Raw genomic sequence first — 18,097 nt, 5'->3', positions numbered from 1 at the left:
GGGAGATGGAGGCACAGGGAATCCAGGGTGGATGATACCTTCAGGACCAGGGTTGTGAAGGGCGATACTGGGAGAGTAGAGGGTGAGTGGGTTGGAAGGGGGGACTGATTACAAGGATCCACATGTGACCTCCTCCCTGGGAGACGAACGGCAGAGAAGGGGGTAAAGGGAGACACCGGATAGGGCAAGATATGACAAATAACAATCTATGGATTATCAAGGGCTCGTGAGGGAGGGGGGAGCGGGGAGGGAGGGAGAAAAAAGAGGACCTGATGCAAAGGGCTTAAGTGGAGAGCAAATGCTTTGAAAATGATTAGGGCAAAGAATGTACGGATGTGCTTTATACAATTGATGTATGTATATGTATGGATTGTGATAAAGTTGTATGAGCCTCTAATAAAACATTAAAAAAAAAACTCTCAACCAACCAAAAAAATTGTGGTTATTTGCAGATGATATGATTCTTCTATTTTGAGAACCCCATGGTTCCACAACAGAAGTGTTGGAAGTGATAGAGGAATGTAGCAGAGTGGCAGGATACAATATCAATACTCAGAGGTCAATTGGAATGCTCTATACAAATGATGGGCTCACAGGAAAAGAGATCAAGGAGTTAGCAGACTTCACTGTACTAACTTTGATTTTTCTTCCACTTGAAGACCTTCTACTGTGAAACCAACGAAAGTGGCTGGTATTTATAACCTGGCATGATGTACTGCTGTTGGACCCAGGGTACTGGAGGCTGTGGTTGGCATTATCTTTGAGTCCTTAGGCACATTGTTTCCTTGAGTCTTTGATTTTCTCCACTCCGCTTTTCTCTGGACAGGGAGGGGAACAATGGCTGCACTCCAGATGGCTGCTGTGAGAGTTGAAATACCTCCTACTCTACTTTCGAAGTTGGGATGTGGAACATGGTCTTTGTGGATTAAGTTAGGCCAGTTGACCTCCATGATTCTCAAGACAGTGATTCTAAGCTCTCAGGCTCAGGCATTCATTCCCTTAGGGTGTTTACTTGTAGCTCAGAAGTTTTCAGGCTGTTGTATTGCCTTAGTTTCTTCTTTAGCGACTTTATAGCCTTTGTCTCAGTTGGTAATGTGTTGTTGTGCATTTATTTATTAAGGTATTGAAAATTTACTTGATACGAATATTAGTTTTTTGTTGGTCTTATATGTGGTGATTTTCTACCATTTATATCAGTATCTTTCTCCAGTATCTTGTTCACTTCGAGAATTAATAGAGAGGCCTTCTTCTTTAAAGATTATATAATTGATTTATTGAGATATAGTACAGATATTACAAGATGATGTCCTTGGATATGTAAAGTTCAATGATTTTAGAAAATGTTGAGATGTTTGTCCCTGTCCATGGAACAAAACTTCGCAGAATTTTCATACTCAAATAGGTCATGTTTACAAATATTTTACATACATACCCCAAGTTTTGGGGATCCCAGCTTTGCTTTCTGAGTCAATAAATTTGCTCTTCTCAACATTTGGAATATAATAAAAAATGAAAGACAAATAATTTTTGTCTGACATTTTCAGCTAGTTAAATATTTTTGCAGTACATCCCTTATACAGAACGTATTTGTAAGGTTTCCCTTTTATTGGTGAAGAGTATTTCATACAACACATATTATGCAGTTTGTTCATACATTTTCTAGATGGTGGATATTTGATTAATTTGAACTAGGGCTATTATGTCCATATATTAACATTTTCATATTTATTTTTCTGAAACCATATGTTCTTATTTCCCTTGTGTGAGTTACAAGAGGTGGAATTGCTGGATCATATGTCATCATGGAAAACTGAGAAAACATTGAAGGTGTCAAGGGTTGCATCTAACTTGAATTTATAACCAACATCCACGGTGGCAGCAGTCAAGAAATCATATGCTATTTTGCATTGGGAAATTCTACTGCAAAGAATTCTTTACAGTAGTAAAAAGCAAAGCTGACATTTTGAGGACTAAGATACATTTGACCCAAACTGTAGCGCTGACAACCTCCTCACAGACATGTGACAGCTGGATAATGCGTAAGGAAGACCAACAGATAGACGCATTTAAACGAAGGCCTGGGTGAAAAATATAGAATATATCATGGACTACTAGAAGAACAGACAAATTTGTGTTGAAAAGAGAACAATTGAAATACAGGATGATGGCAGGACTTCTTCTCCCTTGTTATGGACATGTTATTAGGAGGGACCCATCCTTGGAGAAAGGCCTCATGCTGACAAAAGGAAAGCATCCATGAAAGAAAAGTAAAAAAAAAACCAAAAACAGAAGACCCTTGCCAGATGGTGTGAGGCAGTGGTCAACATCAAGCTAAAAGATAGCCCACCAGGGAGGATGAGCTACGACCATGAAATATTGCTTACCAAAAGGTTGCTGATTCAGGACTATCTTCAGGTAACTTTAAAAACTGTCAGATGTCGAAGTTTGTAAGAGATTGGCAATTGGATTTTTGAGGTGTTGGTAACATCACACATCTGCCTCAATAATCAAAATTATAAATGTATTTGTAAAAATGCTCCAGTCTAGATATTGATATGATATAGTTTCAGTAATGATACCTGGTTTGTTTATTTTATACAACCTTTATATGTTATTGAAAGGAATGCATTTATTAAGAACAAGAACCTCTCTTTTGACCTTTAATTGGACATGAAATATTTGGTCACTCACTTCTAGACTGTGATTTACTGGTACATTTAACCAACAATAAGTCAACCCCAGCAGTGTATTTCCTCAGAAAGATCTGCTTTTCAGCTTCATTCTATTTCTTTTTCCAAAAAAATGTTATCTTGAAGAATACAGATTTCTTCTTAAAAATTAGGTATCAGCATGTTAAGTTCTGAAAATCTTACTTAATTTTTAAAAATAGTACTTGGCTCTATGTCAGACATTTTGTGTTTAATAAATAGACACAAAACACACACATAAAGACTCACAAAGTAATTGATGATGTCCAACAAGAATAGGAGCCCTTCATGAAGAAATTTATTCAACACACTGGAAATCTAATACTTCTACATGCCATGTTTTATTCTCATTGTCTCCTGTCTATTCCCATGGTGCTAAGGACCCCGTGTGTTTGTCTCTGAAGATGCGCAGCAGGAGGAGACCATCAGGATTTGATGCATTGAAGGTCTTTCTCCCACGCAATTGTGTCTTCTGTACAAAGCACAAAAGAGGGGGAAAGAACAGACAAGGAAGCAAGGACATCTCCCAGATCCATATTTGACCCAAAGTAAGAAATATAAATGAAACTGTTCTATTTTTTTCTCTTTTTTTTCTATTTCTTTTCTTGAAGTAATTGCAGAAAGATGATTTTTCTGGAGAATTCTTTTGAGTGTACATGGGGATGCGTTTATAAAGTAATAGGTGTGGAAGCTGAGTTCAGGCGATGTTAAGAAGGGAGAGTTTAATAGGGAGAAACTAAAGGAATGTGAACACAAATCACAGTAAGCAATAGTGGGAACCTTCAGAAGGAGGTCAGGTCTGGGGAAATTCATTGAGGAGAAGTTTTTCTGTCTGGTCACTGAACCAGGATGAGCCGGATGCTGAAGAAGCACTCTATTGCGCAAGACAGGGGGAAAACTGAAAATCTTTTCATGTGTTGCAAAAACTGGTACAGAGATTCTTTCTTCAGGGCCACGATCTTCATTTCAGCTCAGGAGACCTGAAGATCAAGAGAAGAGAGTTGCTCCAAACATCCTCTATAACCAACTTCTCCCCCCACCGTCCCCACTGCCATTCTCAGATCCTCATGGTACAGCAAGCAGCTAGAAGAAATGTAAACAAACTAATAATACACGTCTTATGTTCCCATAATGCAATGCTCAGGACTGTTCAGCTCAAGAAGTATCTTTCATACAAAGTCCCTGAGCAGAAGCCTGAATCCAAAGGATTTCCTACTATTTCTGACTCCTGTCTTCTCACCACTGCTAGCAACTAGAGGAGAACCAGGTGTAATTTTAAAAGAAGGTTAAGTGTTAATACCTGTGGGCTGAAGTCCAGAGTGGCCTGAAAAAAAGAGAGAAAAACATGGATTCATAAGAAATAGAGAGAAATCTGTCCCCATAGCCCAGGTCTTCAGTTCCAGAGGTCCCACCTGACAGCTGTCAATTACACCAAGTCATATGACACAGGGCAGAGAAGACAGCAAGTCTGAGCCCCTGCCCTGTATGAAGAGTCTGACACGCAAACCCAGCCTGATGTTCTTTGCCTGGTGGCTCTCCCTTCCTTTGCCCCAGCAGCTAGACCCCAAGTCTATCACCTTGAATAGCAGGCTTTCTTTTGTCTGCTGCAGGCTGCAAGCACCTTGCTGTGACAAAAACCATGACCTTCTGATTTCTAGCTGTGATGGAATGTGGGGTTGGGGGAAATAAACTTTCACATGGTCACTACACAACAATGACTCCAATGCAGCTGGATTTTCTCCCTAAGTAGGGCTCTCAGAGGGGATTGTGGTCATGGACAGCATCCTTACCTTTCTGGTTTCTGAGGTGGATGAACAGCCCCGCCCCAAGGAAGAGCAGACCCAGGACAAAGCCCCCGATGCCGCTCAGCATCTTGCTCTGTACAGATTCTGATTGTGCTCCTGGAGAAAGAGCCAGGGTCAGTGATGGTTACCACAAATCTACTTTCTCAGACTGAGACCCAGAGAACGGGGAGGGATTCTGTTATGTATTATGCAATCCTCCTATGTAAAATAGAAAATATGGTCACTTCTGGGGGGAGAATTAAAATTCAATTTGAGTAGATACAAGGTTCAGACATAGAACGCATCAACATTCACTGGGCTGATATTGCAATGTTTGACCAGGAGCTGATGGGTAAAGAGGCCTGGACTCCATGCCATTGAGTAACTTCTCTAGAGCAACTGAACGTATGAAAGGCAGTGCTGAGATTTCATTCCCTGGAGTAGGTGGGCCCTGCACTGTCGAGGAGGCTCACAATGATCATCTAGACAGAGAGGTCCAGAGCAGCAGGACAGGAAGTGGAAGCTCAGCCTCAGAAACAAGGTGTGGTACCCAGGGAGAAGAGGTGATCATATCTTGTGATATCTTGAGAAGATGCAAAACGGAGACAACCTCATTTCTTCCTCCCATCCCTCATTGTGTCTCCTAGGACATAAGTATTTGTGGAAACTTCTATAGAACTTTATCAATGACCTGAACTAAAGGAGATGAAAACTGGGAGAATATGGAAATATGGTGTGGGAAGAAGTGAAATCTGACATTCAGAGAAAAGCCATGTCCCGCTCCTCAGTGAGTGAGAAGGGTATGAGGTCAGATAGAGCTGCTCACTCCACTCCACTGTGACGGGGCTGGTCAGGCTCAGGTGCTCCACTCGGCAGCTGTAAACCTCTCCACTCTGAGGAGTGACTTCCAGCATCTCCAGCATCTGGAAGGTCCAGTCTCCATTCTGGATCAGGCCTGTGGACACAACCCCAGCCTTCTCTTCCTGGCCATTGCGGAACCATGTGACTTCAATGTGGCCTGGATAGAAACCATTCACAGAGCACACCAGGAGGTTGTGGTGCTGCAGGGGCTGAGTCTTGGCAGGATACACACTCACCAGAGGCTCCACTAGGAGAGATAAGGCAGAGAGATCAGTGAGAGAGACAGAGGAAGTCTTGCTGGTCTGCCCCTCCATTATTCAAATTCAGGCATCTGTCTTGGGCATGCCTCCCTCAAAGCTCCTCAGTGTGGCCTGGGTTTTGAAATTGATCCGTATAACATGGACTCCTAAAATTTGAAATACACAAGGAATATTGCGTGTTTTCAATGTAAGGGACAGTTTATTCACTATTGAGGTGTTTACACAATTTTGCAAGGCATGCATTATTTTTGAAAAATTACGTGCACCTCAGCTTTCTCATTGATCCCAAGGCCAAAGATCCTGCCACTGAATTCATTCTGACCCACGGCAACCCTAAAACACGGAGTAGAACTGTTTCTGAGGCTGTCAGTCCTTAAGGAAACATGGAGTGTCTTAGTTTCTGGGTAGACGGTCGGGTCATTTGAACTGTGGCCTTTCCGATTGCTGCCCAATGCTTATCCACTGGGCAACCAGGATTACTTTTCTCAACAACAAAGGATGATAATGGTTATATCTTATCTTTGAGAGTCATACGATAATAGATCAAATTAAAATATATACACCTGCAGTTAGCCTTCAATAGTTTATCATCTATTTTATTATGATGAATATATTTTTAACAAATTATACATAGATTAGGCTCTATTTGTCACCCAGTTGTTATCCTGGTCTGCTCTGAGAGAAAATGTGATTCCAGTAGGAAGGATGGGTTGGGCTGGGTGGGGCGGAAAGGGGCTGCAGCCCTAGTGTCCCATCTCGACCTGCTCACACATTTACAGCCACAGCAGAGCCTCCCCACTGAGAGGCAGCAGGGACAGAAGTGATGCTCTCACCCTGTGAACTGGACCTAAGAGGGCATGCGTTCTGAATGAGGAGAAAGTAACACTGAGATCCAATCATTTAAAGGTCATAAGTCTCACTCTTTTATCAGGACACACTCACCAGCACTGACATTGTTACCATTTATAATCATTTCTCTCTGTAATGAGACATCTGAGGTCAGGACCCCATCTTGTGGTCATTACTCTATCAGACTCATGCACCCCCTGATATACTTCAGAGCACATCGGGAAATACGTTATAAAAAGGAGGATGCAACTAAGAAACCACAGTTTTGGGGAACCACATACCGGGGGCTTTCAGGTTGATGAGGAATCATGAGTAATACTTTTTAATATATCTCATATAATAAAGTGTTTAAATCTTAACATTGAAAACAACAATCAAGATATAAACCACACACTGAAGAAAGCCAAATGAAATATCACCAATATGTTAACAATCTGAATTTCCAGAGAACTGATTTCTCTGAAGAAAATATAGAAACCCAGAGATATTAGTTAATAAGTAATTCTAGAGTAATGGCAACTGGCCAATGGATATAGGAAAATATTTCACAAGTTCAGAAATTAGAAGTAAAAATCGATAATTAAATGGGAGTTTTACTGAGCAATTGGCGATACTACAAATAACTGGAGCCACATCTGCAGAAGAATGAAGCAGGACCCAGACCCCACCCATCAACAACCTCCAGAAAGGTGTGTGCAGGGCTGTCTCCTCTCCCCACCCTGCATCACTCTGGAAGCTGAGCAAATAATCAGAGAAGCTGGATGGCATGAAACGTCAGGTGTCGGTGTCTAAGAAAGACTGTCATCGCACTGAGAATAGAGAAGAGGTGTCCATGTCCAACCAGTGCTGCTCAGGACCCAGATAGATGTCCTTGCTACACAGTCCAGGGTGAGTTGTGGCCTCAGTCCCTGGCAAAGCCGTGCACTCTCTCACTGAACGAATGGGCAGGGAATGAGCTTGGACAAAACAAATGAGCGCGCACACTGTCCCAACAGAGACCTCGGCCCAAGAAACACGTGAATTCTGGACGAAGAGGGACTTGATTGCTGGGTGAGCTCAGAGACGCTACTGACTGGGGCACGTCTTCCCTGGGCTTTAAGGAGCCACTGTGCTCTTTGGGACCAGCTGCAGGTCTCTGCTCTGTGATAAACCCCTTCACACAATGTTGTCTTTTTGTCCATGCCATCTCTAGGAACAGTTCATCTGTGTAACAATGTAGATATGTATGTTTTTTAAAAAAAGCAAAACTTTGGACCTAAATAAGGGTCTGTAAAAATTCATCCCAGTTAACTGCTGTAAAATACCGTCCAGCATATGACCCAGGGGAAGGAGGAAAGTGAATTAGCTGTCCAGTCTCAGGTGATTCCTAACAAGCCCTCAAGTGGTTCTCTCAGAACAGAGACCCCAATCGACCTGCCCCCCGAAGATGCCCTCTGAGTTCAGGGCGGCCACCAGCAGGACAACAAACACCAAGGTCCTCAAGTCTGTGGGATTGCCGAGGGGAGCCGCTATGCCTCCTCCCTGCACAAACTGACCCCAGCCGCCTTCAGTTTCCCCCCTTCCCTGCTCTGGACCACAAACCCACGGACTTCAGATGGTTATCGGGGTTTTTATCCCCCACCTCAGAGAGCCCCCATCTGAGCCAGCCCGCGAGAAATAATGAGCCCGTGTCTGCTCTGTGTCCTCACAGTGACACAGCCCGAAAGAGTCCTTCAGGGGCCCCGGGGTCTCAGAATTCACATGCCTCCCACCAGGGAGAACTCCATCCATTACTCAGGCCCTGTGCCCTCAGAGACCTGTTCACACAAACAAACAGCGCGTGATGCTCATTTCCGGGATCTTCCGGCTGGGAAGCATGGGTGGAAGGACGGTGTGTGACTACCTTCACAAGACACCCACTGTCCCCTGTCCACTTCGGTTCCCCCCACGGCCTCCCAAATCCCCCAGCCCCTGACCTGCCGGCCCCCATGTCTCCCAGGACCCCCCAACCCAATCCCATCTCAGGTGCCTTCCCTGCAGCCCCGCCTTCTCCCCATCTCAGCTTCTCCCCCAGCGACCCAAGGGCCCCAGAGAGACCCTCCTGCACCCACACCCTCCGCACCCACACTGCCCCCCACAAGACAGACACACACACACACACTGACAAACTGACACACGCGCGCACACACACGCAGACACGCACGCGCGCACTCACCTCGCCGCTGCTCGGAAAACCCCTCAAAGACCCCGTAGTTGTGTCTGCAGTACGTGTCCACCGCTGCCCGCCTCTGCTCTATGAAGTCCTTCTGGCTGTTCCAGTACTGGGCGCTAGGCCGGCCCAGCTCCGTCACTGCCCGGTACTCCCCCACGTCGCTGTCGAAGCGCACGTACTCCTCTCCGTTATAGATGAATCTCTCCACTAACCGCACCCGCTCAGTCCCATTGGTGAAATGACACTCACTTGTAGAATACATGAGGAAGTGAGCTGCAGGGACAGGAAGAGCCAGTCAGCAAGAACTCCTGGGGAGAAACCCGGACCACGCCGAGTAGGCATCACCCTGCCGGCAGAGGGGGCGCCCATACTCCCAGGCCGACCCCTCTGGTACTTCATCCCCTCGGACCCCCACCCCGCCCATCCCCGCGCCTCTCTGAGCCAGGCAAGCCCATCTGCCTGTCCCAGGGCCTGGCGGAGCCCCTGCTGCTCAGACTCAGACCTCAGCCTCCATTGGGCGCCCAGGAGGCTCTGTCCCTGTCCTGTGTCTACACAGCCTTTCCTGCAGCCCCTTCTGTCACAGGGTCCCCTGACCCCCAGCTCAGAGTGAGGGGAAAGGGGCAGAAAGACCCGGAAATGGAAGAGGCTCCAGGCCTCAGGCAACCGCTCAGCCTCATTCATTTGTTCCTCCATGGTTCAACCTCTGAGGAATCATTCCCTTTGCTGCTTTTGCTTTGGCTCAGAAGTTAAACATCAATGCAGCTATTACCACGACAATAAGGACCAACATGTTCTCTAAACTGACAGGACAATAAACAAACAAACAAAAACAGAAAAGCCAAACTCCCAGAGTTGCTTCTGAATCACAGACACCTCAGATGACAGGGGCCAAGTGGCTCTGCGGGTTTCTAAAACTGTCACTTTATGGGAGTGGAGAGCCTGGTCTTTCTCACACTGAGCCCTGGGGGGTCTCCACCTGCTCATCTCACGGGGAGCAGCCCACCATGGAACCCCTAGGCCTCCCTGGAACACAAAAGGACCGGATGAAGGAATTGTTTAAAATCTGTCACATGATCTACTTCTATCGCCTTCTGATTTGTCTTCCTTTGCTCAGCGGCAACATGTAAAACACTCGATTCCTTTGTCATTTTAAGTCCAAACTGCACAAATATTTGTGGACAACTACCAACACTGAAGCTCTTGCTTCTGAGTTCTAGGAGGGAAAGCAAGATAAACTGCACTGTGGATTATCTGAGAGCGCTGCCACCCCGACCATGAGGGCAGGGCACAGTGTGGGAAGACAAGGTGGGGTTGTGAGCCCACATCCTGGGACAAGGCAGCAGGGCTGTGGGCAGGACTTTCCCAAAGCTCTGCCCTGGGCACCTCTCTGCTGCCCTTCTCTGTTCATGGAGTCAGTGAGAAGTACCAAAGCCCGACACCTTTCCTTTAGCAATCAAATCCAGTAATGTCACTTTCTCCTTTCCAAATGTACGTCTCAACGTACTGGGACTTTCATGTCAGCCCAAGGCAGGGAAAGCGATTTTCCCCAGAACACAACCACATGGAGCCCGTAGGTGGTGAAGCCTTGTAGGTAATATTCACCGTTTAGATTTAGTTATAAATAACAGTACATGAGGAACTATTGCTTTAAACAGATAAAAAACCAGGATCCAATAAAAAACAGGTTCCCCATTCCTTATATACAGTACACAATCAAAAGATCTCATAAAACAAAATATAAGGGAAAATATTTGGAGTTTGATGATAAACTCATTTGTCAATTCTGCCCTGTTTAGAGGTCAGATATGTCTCAGAGCTCTGACCTGTAGTGTGTGTGCTTCTGTGTATTCTTGTGATTTTTTTTTAAGTTTAATCAAAGTGAGGATAGGGTTTAAAATATTTTAGGGGAGCATTGATGATTGTATAACTGAACTCAATGGGACTGAACAACAGAATTGCATGTGAGTGGATCTAATGGATTTTGTAAGATATGTCAATAAAAGTATTTAAAAAAAAATTTTAGGAGGCATTGACAATTAAAGTTTGGGGTATAAAATTACTATGGATGATAAAGGAGTTATATAGGAAACTACTCGTGGCTCTTAGCACCATGCCTGTCTTAACACTAGAGAGACAAGGATACTGTGAGCCATGTAACGTGAGCATAAGGGGTGACGATCACGAACTCCTTAGAGATTGAAAAGATCTAAACCTCATACCGATTGGCTCAATAAGATAATAAAGTGGAAAACCTTTGCAGAGAAGCAACCTAAAGGGCATTGGAAGGTGTGTGTGTGTGACATGTGAGTCGACACCTTTCAGAAGCAGTGCATCGTAAGCTAGTGTTGGCGACTTTAGCAATGTTGACACTTCGCGATGAAGAATCCTCCACGGTGGGTGGGTCTGCCTTGACTGCCAGACATTGAGCACATCCCTGGCTTCTCCCCATCTCCATGCCTGCAGCTTCTCCCCAGTGCTGACAAGCCAAATGTCTCCAGACATGGACGAGCGCTTCCAGAGGGACAGCATGGTCTCTGGGTGGAAGCCACTGAGCCAAAGCATCTGAAGAATCAGGGCCGTAAAGTCAATGTTAACGAGAAAACGCGTGGCAATTGTGTGGATGGTTTTGTCAATATTACGTCTGAGGAAATCCTTAGGATGAAACACAGTTCCTTGTTGGCTGGAGTGTGAGTGTGTGTGTGGTGGGGGTGATCCTAAGGACAGGGTACTTGGAAACAGACAGCAAGATTGAGAAAGTCCAATGAGAGAATGAAAAAACATCACGGTTTCTAAAAGCAGCTGAGTAAACGTTTGCAAGATGCCACCAAACAAACTGAGCAGTAAAAAAAGGTCCCTGCATTAGGCCTGCGGAATGGCTACATTGGGGTATGATTTGTTGAGAATATTTTCACCAGAATAAAAATAAAAGGGGGACAGTGAATGGACAAAGCTCCAGCATGGGTGTCTGGAAGGAGTAAGTATTTTCCATGTCATTAATTATCAACAATGGAATCACAGATGGCCAGAGATGTGTTTATTGCGTGGCTTATTAGTCACTTTATATCTATGATTTCAATTGAGAATAGACAAGCTGCCATAGGTGAAAACAAAAAAATAATTGTCTCTGTAAAACTGCCTCCTTCTTCTCATCTAGCATTTTATATAAAACCTTGATCATTTTCTCCATCATACATTTATATTGAAGCTTAAGTCTGAGGATTCATGAATAATTATATCCTATGAAAAAACCCCTCCCCATGGAGTCAGTGCCCACTCCTAGCACCTCTACAGGACAAAGTAGAGCCGCAGGGTGACCAAGTCTGTCATCTGTAAACCCGGAGCACTCATCTCATAGACAAGCAGATAACTCTAACGGTTTCCCAGGGAACACTACTGGGTCTGAACCCCAACCTTTATGGTAAGGAGCCCAGGACTATAACAGCTGTGACATTCTGTGTCTGCTGAAGGTTACAGGTGTCCAGGAATCCAAAACATCCTAGAAAAAGACTAAGCTGTTAGTTATTTTGAAGGTGCTCAACCTTAGATGTTAGCCACAGGTTTGGGGCTCTGTAGACTTTGAAAATGAGTGAGCAGATGAAGTTTTTAGAAACCCCCATGAAACTAATGATAAGGGGGATCATATTCAACCTGACTGTAGGATGATAGTCTATCAAATGAAAGTTTACATAAGTCAGAGAAAGCCGACATCACAGACGTGCTGAGCACTGACCCTGAGCCCCTGGTGGACATGCTGGGCGATGGGAGGATGGCAGTGGTGACAGGAGAGCACAGGTGGAAAGGTTCCCAAAGATGACATGACAGGAGTAGGAGAGGGGTTAATTAGCAGCCTTGAACGAGGTGCATTCCCCTTGTAGTCAGAGACACTGCAGCTTCCTCAGGTAGAGACACTGCTGACGCGGAGCTGCAATGATGCGGGAAGAGACTTTAAAGTGACAGTCTGGTCACGGTGACTTCATCCCTGTGACAACGGATGAATTCATCCCTTTTAAAAGACGAATTGCCCAACTCAATGTGATGAGAAAGATGATAATGCCCCTGGTGTACCTGCTCTTCTGAGACCCTTCAGTGATGGGATGAAATATCTTGAGGGTAAATAATCAGCTTATGGTACATCATATGCAAGTTTCAAGTATCACTCTCTATTTTCTCCTAGAAAACATGTTCTAGTAGTTAGTCTATAGTTACCAAACTATATTATTTTCTAGTTCTTATGATGACAATGTGTTTCAAAATTCCATGTGGCCCTTATTCTGTAGCATGAATATTCATAATTTTAAGTGCAGAAATTTTTCCTGTTTTCCTGTGGATTGCTGCCTTCTCTTCCATCAAAGATGTTGGGAATTATTTGAGAACATGAATATTTTTAATAAATAAAAAGAGACACATGCAAAATGAGGGAAGAACTACACAAATGAAAAAAATAATTAAATCAATGTTAAATAAAGTAGACCAGACTCTTTGAATTTAAAAAATTATAATTGTAGAACTCTGCATGTTTTCAGATATCACTGATAACAGAGTATACAGTTACCTGGGTGTGGAAGAGAGGAAGACTATGTGGATAAAGGTGTTAAAAACTGTTGAAATAAAGAAACAGAAGCGTGGCAGAGAAGCCACACGTGTAGTGACTACTAGACTCATGCAGTCATCAAGGTCCGCTGGGCAGACTGAGAGTTCTTTTGGAGAGCATGCATGTACATGTGCATGGATGGAAACATTATCGCTACCTGAGGGAAGAGTGTAGCGAGACAGCCGGTAACCCTCATGCTTTCCCCGTGTCATCTCTTTAATCCACAAAACAGCTCCATGAAGATGGTGCTATTTTCCTCACTTGACAACTGATGGGATTAAAGCCCACAGGAGCCAAATGACGTTTCCATGGACAAATATTTCATGGCAAGTGACATAAGGATTAGATCTCAGGAGATCCAGCTCCAGGCTCCTAGCACTTCACCAGGACACTATATTAACTGTCTATAAGTGATGACTGTTATGTCCTGGGTCTAGAACCACAGTGCATGTGCGTGAGTCATTCCTAGGAAAGATGGACAAGGGGCTCACAATTGCTAAATATAATAAATCATTTTCAATTCTCACTGGAGACCACCAAAGACCTAAACTTATCCGAACATTCAAATTACTTAGGCTTTTGTTATTTTACATTATCTGCATATTCCAACTTTTTAATCCCAAGTCCTTCTAAACAATAATGAACTCAGCACACAAGTGTCATATTAGAGCTCTGCTATTTCACTCTATTGACCTACATCTCATTTTTATCCCTTCCAATTGTAGGCCTTGTGTATAATAACTGCAGAATGTTCCCACGCTTTATGCTGAGAGAGGCGATTACCTTTGCTCATTGCTGTGTCCACTTTGCCTACGGCAGTGACTCCTGTATTGTTGTGAAACAAAATCCAAACCCCTGCAATCAAGTGGATCCTGACTCACAGCTAGCATGTCTTGATTTTCAAGGCTGTAATTCTTTATGGGAGCAGATAGGGTTCTGTTGCTCCAGGTGTTCTTTAGGCCACCAGTGTTTCCTAGGTGAAATCATGACTGAGTGTGGAACCCATCAGCATTGCAGATACAGTCACTCCTGGACTCCTTCCTATAGTCTACACATCTCTGGTTGTCAGTTCCCTCCAGCTTGGATCAAGACACTCATTCTTCTGTGTAAGTCCAGCTGATTCTTTGGTCCCACAGCACAAGCTCTCTGGAAGGCCAGCTTCTTAACGGAGTCAATTCTACTGCTGTGGCCACGTCCTTACCTCCCATGCCCTCTTCAGTGAGTCACCAACCTGCATACACCACCGACTCTGCCAGTGTCGGTGCTCACGTTTCTGTCATGTTCTCACCGAGAATCTGTCACTTCTCAGAGGTGCTCGTCACCGTGGACCACGTCCTCCTCCTGAAATCAAATGTGCTCTCCTTGGCTTCTGCGCATCTTCTCCTTCTCTTGGTTTTCCTCAAGAGCAGTGGTGCTCCTGCTCAGTCACCTTGACTACTCATTTAACTAGATCAACTTTGAAAGTGAAGACACCCCAATGCTAGTCAATGACCCTCTTCTTGCTTTCTACCCAGATGATCTCTGCCCACATAATTTCCTCTACGTCTAGTATTTAATAGAGTTCAATGACACCAACTCCTTTATCCACAGTGCTAAATTCCCTCTTGATTCAGGTCTCAGATATTTAATTGGTCTCTTCACATCTAATCATTAGTGTCAAATGGGATATGAAACCTAACTTAAACCTTCATTTTTGTATCCTCCCACGTGAAACCATTTCTTCCTTTGATTTTTACAAACACAATTAAGAGCATTGTGGCTTCGGCGTCAATGTGGCTGGGCTAGAATTCTCAGTAGTTTGGCAGGAATCCCTCCTGATGCGGTCTAACCATGATGGAGGCTGCTTTGAGCAACCAAGGAGTTGTGGACAATATGCGAGGGAGGCAAGTCCTTTACTCAGGTCACAGCCCTGATGCATTGCAAGCACGTTTCCTTGGGGTCTAACCTACTGCTCATATGAGTAGATTCTGTAGGGAAGCTAGTTTGCTTCTTGCTTGTCTCGATTCTGCATTAGATCACTGAGTTCGGGTTCTTTCTACTTGAGCCAGTGAAATGCAATATGGTCTTTCTGCTTTATTTCCTGTCTCCTGGATTTCTTCCTGCTTCCAGGTTTTTCAGACTTACTGGCTGTGCCAGTCCAGAAAATTCTCCAGTTGAACATGTGAACAACAGACTTCAACTGTTTCTGTCAGAGTTTGAGCCAATTCTTCATATATATCTCTTTATATGCTATATATGTATGTGTGTGTATATATGTATATGTGTATATGTATGTGTGTGTATGTGCACACATGCTTTGCCTCTGTACAAACTCAACCTTACACAAACACCACTATCTACTTAGTTTTTCAGGATATAATCTTTAGAGATAAGTGTGATTTTCTGCTTTCCTGACTGTGTGCATTTTATGCACCAATACGCCATCTTACCAAACATGACCACTTTTCTCTGTCTTCATCGCCACAGAACTAAATTAAGCTACAAATATATTTTCCCTGAATAATTCCATGTTCCCAAATGGTCCGTTTGTCTCCAGTTAAACCCTACAGCACCTCCACCTAGTGGTTGGAATGATGTTTTACACTAACATCTATACCTCTCCTGAAGTAAACCTGTATGGAGCCCAGGTGGTGGACTGGTGCAGTGCTGGCCTGTGAGCTGCATGATGGCAGCTCTAAGCCACCAGAAGCTCCTCAGGAGAGAGATGGGGCCTTCTTTTCCTGTAAACAGTTACAGCCTCAGAAACCCACAGGGGGCGCTATGAGCCAGCACAGAGTGGAAGGCTGTGTATTTTTGAGAAGTAAAACTGGTGGTGCTGTCAGGTAGGCATTGGAATGCTAACCTCAGGGTTGCTGTTTCAAAGCCACCCGACATCCAGCAGGAGGAAGCTGAGGCTCTCTGTCTCCAGAGTGATACAGCCCTGGAAACTTGATATCGGGTTACTGTGAGGCAGAACTGACTCAAGAGCCGTGGGTTGCATGGCCCTTCTGGGACTCCACCTATGTCTTGATGTAACTTAAGAGTTCTTCCCATGGCTGTCAGGCCTTAAATGCGTTTGCTCCTGACTCTCCCCTGAGCCTCACCTCCATCCCTGTCCCTCTCCCTCTTGTTTGCTCTGTTCCAGTCACTCTGCCTTCCTTTAACCCTCAACCCCGGAAACCTCCTCTCACAAGGAGACCTTTCTGCTCAAGTTTCCTCTCCCTGGAGCTCTTGTCTCTCAGGTCTTCACAGGGCTGACTTTTCTCTTCATTCATCTTCTAACTACATGACATTTTCTCAGGGAGAAATCTCAAGTCACTTGTTGTGGAATGAATATTGGTATTTATATGATAAAAATACATAATTATTGAAGAAGATGTCAATTTTTTCAGAGCTCATGATGTAACATGACCTGAGTGCCCTGACCATGTTGGCTCTTCCTCTACCTTAGCTCACCTGTAATAATGATCACAGAGAGTGGGTACTTACATTCGGTCTCCCTGGACAAAGCCAGAGGAGGGCTCAGCACCGTCAGTATCAGTATGAGAGCTCCCAAGTTCACCATGCTGGAGACCAGGAGGACACGAAGAGGAGAGGAACAAGCAAGTCTCTCAATGAGAGCTTTGACCCTCCTCCACCCAAATCCCAATAAAGACAAACCAAAAGACTCACTACTGTGTCTCTGGATTGGGTAACCTCAGTGCTGAGATCCAATCAGCATAAAGATTGCAAAGCATCACCAGTTGCTGGTCAGACATTTAGCTTGAAGGTCCTTTCCTAAAACAGACTGGTCTTCAGTGAAGAGGATTATTTCAATGCAGTCCTTTACCTAATGGAATCAACTACATCTAAAATCTTTAAATTGGTTCCTATCGTGCGCCTGCTCTGTGCCAATTAGTGAGGCGTCCACACAAGTGTAAGTCTTTCAGGAGCCTTCATCTCTCCTTTGTTTGGAGAGACAGCTGTTCTTGTGAATGTAAGTATGAGTGTATTTAGGGATAGAGAGTGTTGACAGAGATCTTTGCTTTTCCATCTTAATCCACATCTAGATGTGAGGAAATGGACCATGCACAGGCAAAATGAAGACATGGTAATTTTTTCATGAATTTTAATTCTAGAACATGTTGATTCTTTGGATATTAGGAACCTTCTCCAGATGAAGGATTCCCTGGTAACTGATGCTATCACAGAAGTAAGCTTTTGATTCATCAAGATAATCTGTACCTTCAGAGAGAGAGGGATGTCTCTGACATAAAGAAATCAAAAGTTAATAAATTATTTAACCTGAATGAAAAGTGTTTCAGTTTTTCTCCTGAAGTTGGTGCTGCATTTGGAGGCATCTACAGTACACAGGGAGCCACTTTATGTGGAATTCCAGGTCTTGCAAGTCCCTTTGGATCTCACTTAACACAAAGCTGATGTAAGGTTCATGTTTCAAGTCAAGGATTTAAAGGCTCAGAGACATTAAAGCACTCCTTCTCAGCCTTCATCCCAAAGAGCCTGCTTTTTAGAAGCATGTTTATGTGGGACAGTGTTCAGTCCATTGCTCTCAGTTCCCATGACGATGATTCTCACCTAACCGCACCTGTTTTTCTAAATTGATCTTCCCTTGTTTATCCCCAGGAGTGATATGAGAACAACTTGCTAATTAATAACTTAAAGAATATTCATGATATTAAAAATTATAGAGGAAACTAGGAATTGCATAACTTCATGTAACCAAACAATTTAAAACACAAATTTCCCCTTTCAGGCAATCATTAAAGATATAAAATAAATGTATCATTTCAGATTCAGAATTAAGTTTAGAAAACACTTTTGTATTAGTCTGGGTACTTTGAGAAACAAATCCACGGAACTCATGTATAAGAGAG

The 18,097-nt window shown here is 44.0% G+C and overlaps 1 protein-coding gene across 1 annotated transcript; it reads right to left on the bottom strand.

Moving 5' to 3' along the window:
- Positions 1–2,988: 2,988 nt before the first annotated feature.
- Positions 2,989–16,839, bottom strand: LOC142452977 (DLA class II histocompatibility antigen, DR-1 beta chain-like). The gene is made up of 6 exons (XM_075554125.1): positions 16,713–16,839; positions 8,657–8,926; positions 5,319–5,600; positions 4,499–4,609; positions 4,009–4,032; positions 2,989–3,688 (listed from the first exon to the last, which is right to left on the bottom strand). The coding sequence occupies exons 1-6, from the start codon at positions 16,786–16,788 to the stop codon at positions 3,675–3,677; spliced, it is 777 nt and encodes a 258-aa protein (XP_075410240.1). The 5' UTR covers positions 16,789–16,839; the 3' UTR covers positions 2,989–3,674.
- Positions 16,840–18,097: the final 1,258 nt, after the last annotated feature.

The sequence above is a fragment of the Tenrec ecaudatus genome, chromosome 7 (assembly GCF_050624435.1).
Source record: "Tenrec ecaudatus isolate mTenEca1 chromosome 7, mTenEca1.hap1, whole genome shotgun sequence".
NCBI classification, from domain to species: domain Eukaryota; kingdom Metazoa; phylum Chordata; class Mammalia; order Afrosoricida; family Tenrecidae; genus Tenrec; species Tenrec ecaudatus.
Note: the sequence above shows the minus strand (reverse complement) of the source record. Positions and strands in the feature narration are given on the sequence as shown.

What these genes read in the sequence shown, in the direction of transcription:
- LOC142452977 (XM_075554125.1), bottom strand. Translation starts at nt 16,788, where the DNA reads ATGGTGAACTTGGGAGCTCTCATACTGATACTGACGGTGCTGAGCCCT. An exon ending in GTTTTCCGAGCAGCGGCGAG is followed by an intron (nt 5,601 to 8,656) that starts GTGAGTGCGCGC and finishes TATCTCTCCTAG; the next exon opens with TGGAGCCTCTGGTGAGTGTG. An exon ending in CCCCGTCACAGTGGAGTGGA is followed by an intron (nt 4,610 to 5,318) that starts GTGAGCAGCTCT and finishes CTCTTTCTCCAG; the next exon opens with GAGCACAATCAGAATCTGTA.